General features: G+C 38.9%; 2 protein-coding genes across 2 annotated transcripts; one reads left to right on the top strand and one right to left on the bottom strand.

Moving 5' to 3' along the window:
• Nucleotides 1-847: 847 nt before the first annotated feature.
• On the top strand, nt 848-3,177 carry LOC113232932 (tubulin beta chain-like). The gene is made up of 2 exons (XM_026467839.1): nt 848-1,058; nt 1,783-3,177. Exons 1-2 carry the CDS (start codon nt 1,002-1,004, stop codon nt 3,076-3,078), a joined length of 1,353 nt encoding a protein of 450 aa, XP_026323624.1. The 5' UTR covers nt 848-1,001; the 3' UTR covers nt 3,079-3,177.
• Nucleotides 3,178-4,993: 1,816 nt separating this feature from the next.
• LOC113232931 (tubulin beta chain) lies at nt 4,994-6,973 on the bottom strand. Its single transcript, XM_026467838.1, has 2 exons — nt 6,836-6,973; nt 4,994-6,400 (listed from the first exon to the last, which is right to left on the bottom strand). Exons 1-2 carry the CDS (start codon nt 6,890-6,892, stop codon nt 5,102-5,104), a joined length of 1,356 nt encoding a protein of 451 aa, XP_026323623.1. The 5' UTR covers nt 6,893-6,973; the 3' UTR covers nt 4,994-5,101.
• Nucleotides 6,974-7,851: the final 878 nt, after the last annotated feature.

The raw sequence follows: 7,851 nt of genomic DNA, 5'->3' as shown, positions 1-7,851 counted from the left end.
ACAAATTTATGAAGTAACAAATGAATTTAGTAGATAGATGTATTAATTTCAATGAATGATTTTGGGTTTCGACTTACGTGCTTTAGTCCGTCGACACTAGAATTTTCTATTTACATTAGATACAATAATGAATTATGCCGTTTTGAAATTTACTCTAAAAGCACATTACTTTAGAATAGTTGGCCACTCAGGTTATTAGGCTTTTTTTTATATCCAAGATGCTTATAAATGAAAAACAAAATATTTTGCACTGGAAATAAATTAAAAAATATAAAAAAAAACAGTGCTATATTGTTGCCTATCTATTAGCACAGCTAACGTAGAATGTTTTGACACCAAAAAACCGAAGAAATTCATTCATTTGTGGTCGAGGTGTACGAAAACCTAAAATAAAATAAAAATAATTCACTTTAAACAAAAAGAAAAACATGCCTTAGGTACCACTTCGGATATATTTTTTTAAATATTTGTTTTAAGCTGCTAAGCATAAGCTGGCTTATCCATTCATTACCGGACATCCTTTATTTTAAATTACGAACGGTGAATGCTTTTTTATCAAAAGAATAACAATAGTAATAGCTAAAACGTTATAAATTAAATTTCATTCTAACGAAAGTTTTAATTACATGAAATCATCTGTAGGTACTTTGCTTACTTGTAATGAAAGAGACGGCCGTTAAATTAAAACTATGTTTGCGTTCGCGGGAATTGGCATCTTTTGTCTCTTTTAAACTAGTACGAGATTGAAGACAAACTTTTAGAACTATACAAAACGGACATCATTGTGTCATATAAAATATATACATTAGAATATCAAAACCAACTTGATACAAAACAATTTGAATCCCACAGGCCATGAAACAATTTTTTTTCACTTTATGTTAATTCTTTAATATAAGTAGATGTAGGCACAATTTTTATTCTTGTGCATTATTTTATTTTGTTCATATTGTAAATTTTGTTGTTTTATTTGTTTGATAAATTCGTTGTGTTCATTTGCAATGAGGGAAATCGTTAGTATTCAAGTTGGGAGATGCGGCAATCAATTGGGGTCTAAGGTAAGTCCATAAAAATATCATATCAGCCCCGTAAAACAATGGGCATGTAAACAGTTTCTTGGGATGTCCCAAGAAACTATTGTGCACAGGTGTTAAGAATTGATATAACCTCAAATGGCTTTGGTTGGTACCGCATAACAGTGAAAGTGTTGAGTCAATCACTTTAGAAAATATACACTGTGACATATTAGACTTAATATACACTAGACTTAGTACACGATGTGAAAACACGTTTCTGAAAATTTTCACGGTAGACAAAAACGAACTTACATTGAAATTTTACAAGAAAAACGGTGTATTCAGTAAGAACTTTACATATACCAATGATTTTTTTTTATATCAACTGAAGTAAAAAGAAAATTTGTCGTCGTAATAATGGCATCTTTTGGGCGAGTCCGTTCTACCGTAGACCTCATTTTTGCTGGAGCAAATTTTCACCTAATCGCGCATTCGCCTTGGATGGCGAGGCGAGGTAGCGATAGAAAGTTCTATCTAAATAAAGGAACATTAATTAGCAATTTTTGATTTACTTATAAAAAGAGAAGGGATTTTTATTATTTAAGTCGCTTTCTACAAACATCCGGTATTGAGGCTAAATTAGTTATACATTTAGGTGACAAATTGGTAGACTACACAAAAAATACAAGACATGTATGTCCATATCCACGATAAACCATAAGATTATTTCAATATTTCAAACCTTTAAAACAATAATCTGTTGCAGTTCTGGGAGGTGATATCTGACGAGCACGGGATCGATCCGAGCGGCTGTTACTCTGGAGACTCTGACCTTCAACTTGAGCGCATCAACGTCTATTACAATGAAGCTAACGACAAGTACGTACCGCGTGCTGTACTAGTCGACCTTGAAGCTAGTACGTTGGATTCCATCCGCGGCGGGCCCTATGGCTGTATCTTCCGACCAGACAACATCGTCTGCGGTATTTCCGGAGCTGGCAACAATTGGGCGAAAGGATACTTCACTGAAGGTGCCGACATTCTCGAGTCAGTACTTGACGTTGTCAGAAAAGAAGCCGAAGGATGTGATTGCCTTCAAGGTTATCAACTCGTCCACTCTATTGGAGGCGGAACTGGTTCCGGATTAGGAACTTTAATCCTCGCCAATCTCAGAGAAGAATACCCAGACAGAATCATCGTTAGCTACTCTGTTGTACCCAGCCCAAAAGTATCAGATACTGTTGTCGAACCATACAACGCAACGCTGTCCGTACACCAACTGATAGAGAATACCGATCAGACGTACTGCATAGATAATGAGGCTTTGTATGATATATGCTACAGAACATTAAAGTTGACAACACCGACTTACGGAGATTTGAATCATCTCGTATCAGCGACGATGTCAGGTGTGACAACCTGTTTGAGATTCCCTGGACAACTTAATGCAGATTTACGGAAATTGGCAGTCAATATGGTGCCATTCCCGAGGCTACATTTCTTCATGCCTGGATTTGCGCCTTTGACATCCAGAGGCAACCAGCAATACAGAGCGTTGACCGTGCCGGAGTTGACGCAACAAATGTTCGACGCAAAGAACATGATGGCAGCGTGCGACCCGCGTAACGGCAGATACTTGACCGTCGCTGCAATTTTTCGTGGCCGCATGTCCATGAAAGAAGTCGACGAGCAAATGCTAAACGTTCAAACCAAAAACAAGCATTATTTCGTAGAATGGGTCCCTAACAACGTAAAAACGGCTGTGTGCGACATTCCTCCGCGGGGCTTGAAGATGTCCGCTACGTTTGTTGGGAACACGACGGCTATTCAAGAGTTGTTCAAGCGAATATCGGAACAGTTCGCTTGCATGTTCAGGAGGAAAGCGTTCCTTCACTGGTATACCGGGGAAGGAATGGATGAGAGTGACTTCACGGAAGCTGACAACAACATGAGTGACCTTATATCTGAGTACCAGCAGTACCAAGATGCGACGGCTGGAGACGAATGCGAAGGCGAGGAAGGTGAAGAAAATCAGCGACGTGACGACAGTGATGAGGAATAGTTTTTTCTTGGCACGGATTTGTGTTCTCCTGTTCATATTTACCTTGTGTTTGTTTGTTGTTAATTAATTTATTTATATATTTTAATAAATCAGACGTTATTTCATTGATTTGGCTTCAACGAGGGTTTCTTTGTTTCAATAATAAGAGTAGGCAGTTCTCAGGCAGTTATCAGATTTAAGAATAGGTCAGTTGTAGAGGTTGTTATGATAATGGTTTGCCTTGCTAATAGACTCATCGTGAAATAGACGTGTAGATGCAATACCTATACAAAAGAATCTGATTCAAGCTACCTATCAAATAATATAAAATAAATAAAACAACTAAAATATACTCGCTCACTAAATTCAACTGTAAAACAGTTGTCACTAGTTGGCTTAAAAATCTAAGTTATGATGAAACTGAAAATCTCTTAATTGTTCCAACTTAAAATAAAATCTAAATTATGATTAATCTTAAAATCTGTGAATTATCTCAACTTAAAATGAGTAATACTAAATTAATATCGTTATTTCATTATTTTGGTAAGTTGGGTTTTGTATACACCTTGCATAGTCAATCACACTCTCTGTCACACACAGAACACACACACGCACACGCAAATACACATACACATACACACACGCACGCACGCACACACCTTCACACACATACACACACCCTCGCGCCTTAAGTCTATTAATAAGTCATTTCTTGATGTAACTATCTAAGTATAAGTAAGCTGTACTTGTCTTTGGTCCGGAGTGTGGAGGGGCTGGTGATCTGTAATACAGGTCTCCTAGTACGGATGCCAGTCTCTCACACAGACTTAAATATTGTACTATTTAGATAATTAAGCACTGTTTTTGTATTTATACTAAGACTTTGTGAGAGAAACAATAAAGATTTATTATTATTATTATTATTAAATCAAATGTACCTCTACTGATACAGTAACTAGTTTTGAAACAGTCTTCACGACGATCCGCTCGCGAACCACGTACACGCCATGTCCAGTACCTAACATAACATGCAATGGTCAATGTATCCCGTTGGCCAGATTGATGGTCAGACCGGTCTGGCCAATGGGATTAAGGCCTTTCTTTACCGTAGTACTATCAGACAGTTCCTCTCAGTCCAGATCAGCATGAGAGTCAGAATGGCGAGTGTACCTTAACGGATCCTGACAAATATCATAATAAATAATATTAAGGACACGCGCTTGTAACCTTTTCAATCAAAACAAGGAAAGATCCTGACATATGAAGAGGCTGTATGGTGGAACATGAACAAAAAAATTACGAAAATATTTACAATTTTGATTTCGCTTTATCTTCGTTGTGATAGAGGTACAAATTTTTTAAGAATAAGTACTAAATAGTATAATTTTGGGTACATTTTTTTGGTACCAAAAATCTCAACACATTTTGTGTTATTTCTCAGAAACTATCCAGCAGATCGACTGAAGTTTCCTTTATTTCAGAGTACTATTAAGGTACAATTTTTGGAATAAGAAGTTTTTATAGTTATTAAATAAATACTGGTAATCCGAGGTACACCCGCCATATTGACAGTCAATACGGCGGGTGTACCTTTGATATTGCTATAACTTCGTTCTGATGGAAGTATAAATTTTTTAAACAAAGGCACTAAATAGTACAACTTAGGTACATTTTTTGATACCAAATTTGTCAGGATCCGTTAAGGTACACCCGCCATTCTGATTCACCAGATCAGCTAGTGATTATCATTGAGCGGTTACTTAAGCTCGCTAGAGAGTATGTGGCCTATTTACGGCTTCCTAAAGGTGCCTATCATGACTAAGCCACATACTAGTATGAATAGATTAGCCATACTCAGTTTGCATTTATACATCGCGTTTAGCTTTCCTGATGAAAGAAAAAACTCTTTTTGAATTAGTTTTATTTGTCACATGCATGCATACAAATAAAAAGATGCGATAAAAATAAACACTCAAAAAGGTACGCCTACACTAAACAACGGACAAGTACAAACAAAGACATACACAAAACATTGGACACACAATTACTCTTCCTCCTCCTCCTCTTCCTCCTCCTCTTCTACTTCTTCGTCAAATTCTCCTTCGTCGTCAGCCGTTGCATCCTGGTATTGTTGATATTCTGATACCAGGTCGTTCATGTTGCTCTCCGCTTCGGTGAACTCCATCTCGTCCATTCCTTCACCGGTGTACCAGTGCAGGAAGGCCTTTCGTCTAAACATTGCCGTGAACTGCTCCGATATCCGCTTAAACAATTCTTGGATAGCGGTAGTGTTCCCGATGAATGTTGCAGACATCTTCAGTCCACGAGGCGGAATGTCACACACGGCTGTCTTGACGTTATTCGGAATCCATTCGACAAAATAGCTGCTGTTCTTGTTTTGGATGTTAAGCATTTGTTCGTCCACCTCCTTCATGGACATGCGTCCGCGGAATACTGCAGCGACGGTAAGGTAGCGGCCGTGGCGCGGGTCGCATGCCGCCATCATGTTCTTGGCGTCGAACATCTGCTGCGTTAGCTCGGGCACGGTGAGCGCCCTGTACTGCTGGCTGCCGCGAGATGTTAATGGCGCAAATCCGGGCATAAAGAAGTGCAGACGTGGGAAAGGCACCATATTTACTGCCAACTTCCTCAAATCAGCGTTCAGCTGCCCTGGGAACCGCAGACAAGTAGTCACTCCAGACATAGTTGCCGACACCAGGTGGTTTAGATCTCCGTAAGTTGGAGTGGTGAGTTTCAGTGTGCGGAAGCAAATATCATACAGTGCTTCGTTGTCAATACAATAAGTCTCATCAGTATGTTCTACTAGCTGATGGACGGACAGCGTTGCGTTGTACGGTTCCACTACAGTGTCGGACACTTTAGGGCTTGGGACGACAGAAAAGGTATTCATAATGCGGTCAGGATATTCCTCTCTAATTTTAGAGATAAGTAGGGTTCCCATTCCGGAACCGGTACCACCTCCAAGGGAATGAGTTAGTTGGAAGCCTTGAAGGCAATCACAGCCCTCCGCTTCCTTTCTGACGACATCGAGGACAGAGTCTACGAGTTCTGCTCCTTCGGTGTAGTGTCCTTTAGCCCAGTTGTTGCCAGCTCCCGACTGGCCAAACACGAAATTGTCCGGGCGGAAGATCTGGCCGAAAGGTCCGGAGCGGACCGAGTCCATGGTGCCGGGCTCAAGGTCTACTAGGACAGCGCGAGGTACGTATTTCCCTCCTGATGCCTCATTGTAGTAGACATTGATGCGTTCCAGTTGCAGGTCGGAGTCTCCTTGGTAGGCGCCGGTGGGGTCGATGCCATGCTCGTCCGAGATCACCTCCCAGAACTGCAACAAATCCACGAAATTATAATAAACCGAACCCGTTGTCAGTAACGTTCTAATACTGCTATGTAGACGAGAAAACTGAACTGTGTGAAACCTAATTTCCCGTGAACGCACGTGTCAATTTGCGTAAATCATTTGGGGTAATGATTATTAACATAAAGATCAATCACTAAGATAAAATTCCTTCAATCCGGCCGGAGTTGGCAAAGTACAAGGCACATATTAGTCCTCGTGCTCCTACCTGGAGCGCCCAGTAGGAGCATGAGGAAACGACCGTTCAAACATCGTGACATTCAATAAACCTAAAAATTTGTTTGGGGCAAGTCCTGGTAAGCAAGTTTGCAATACTTAGGATGACAATCTACCATATTGTAATGATTTTTTGTGATGTGTGATAACTCTCTGGAGCCTTTCTAACAGTTGAAAATACCGTACCTTAGCTCCGATCTGATTACCGCATTGCCCGGCTTGGATGTGGACGATTTCCCTCATTTTCTTCGATTCACAAAAATTTTGCGCCTTAAATTTAGGTAGTTAGAATTTCACAGCCGTAAATTCATAAATAAATAGTAAAAAAAAGTAAAAAAAAATTATGCAGACTTCTGCATGTGCGTAGCACACGAAAATTTCATGAAGAATGAACAGCTACTTTCTTTTGTCAATGACTCTCAGAAATTTGGTTCTAATTTTAAATGTCTATCGCGAATTTTATTAGTAACCAGTTTCTTCCGCCATGGAGTACCTATCGGTATAGGTTAGGATTTAAACAAAGGAGATTGTTACCTAGTTCGCAAATTCATGTTTATTTTCGTATTACCCAAACCTTCATACGTGTATACAATATCGAGAAATTATGATAGACATAACATTAATACGAGGAATAAAAATAAAGTTTTTGTTAACAGAGTCTACAAATTAACTGATAAGGTATCATTTTCCCAAAAAAGAACTATTTAAAAACAATATACATAAATAACATCAAATATGAAGCTACTCTAATGCCTTACTGCCTACTGATTGGTGAAAATCATCAAGTATATAACCAGAAATAGAGACGAAATGCCTATTAAAATTTGTATGAAAACTATTTTGCCAAATCATTACGGTGACAACTGCGCTCCGATTGGCCAGCCCGAACTCGAGACAATTGACGGGTGTCTTCAATTGTTTCATTTCAAATCCAGTTTAACTTGAGCTTTGCTATAACGGACGTTAATTGAAAAATGACATATTTAGTATATAATGACGGATGAAATGTGATTCCGTTTGTTTTGTGAATAGATGTTTTGTGTTTTTCCCACACCATCGAATGGAACAGCCCCTCATTGTTAGAGATATTATCTTTATTACAATAAATACAGAATATTTTTGGAATATACGGAAACGTACACACAGGTTAATTGTTCGCTGTACTATTTCAGCTTTCTAATTTGTTATTTCAGTGCAAACGA

This window comes from Hyposmocoma kahamanoa, unplaced genomic scaffold, assembly GCF_003589595.1.
Source record: "Hyposmocoma kahamanoa isolate Upper Pololo Valley unplaced genomic scaffold, ASM358959v1 78, whole genome shotgun sequence".
NCBI classification, from domain to species: Eukaryota; Metazoa; Arthropoda; class Insecta; order Lepidoptera; family Cosmopterigidae; genus Hyposmocoma; species Hyposmocoma kahamanoa.
This window is presented reverse-complemented; position numbering and strand designations above follow the sequence as displayed.

Coding starts and splice junctions, on each gene's coding strand:
- LOC113232932 (XM_026467839.1), top strand. CDS start 1,002: ATGAGGGAAATCGTTAGTATTCAAGTTGGGAGATGCGGCAATCAATTG. Junction 1,059..1,782: donor GCAATCAATTGGGGTCTAAG/GTAAGTCCATAA, acceptor AATCTGTTGCAG/TTCTGGGAGGTGATATCTGA.
- LOC113232931 (XM_026467838.1), bottom strand. CDS start 6,892: ATGAGGGAAATCGTCCACATCCAAGCCGGGCAATGCGGTAATCAGATC. Junction 6,401..6,835: donor GTAATCAGATCGGAGCTAAG/GTACGGTATTTT, acceptor GATTTGTTGCAG/TTCTGGGAGGTGATCTCGGA.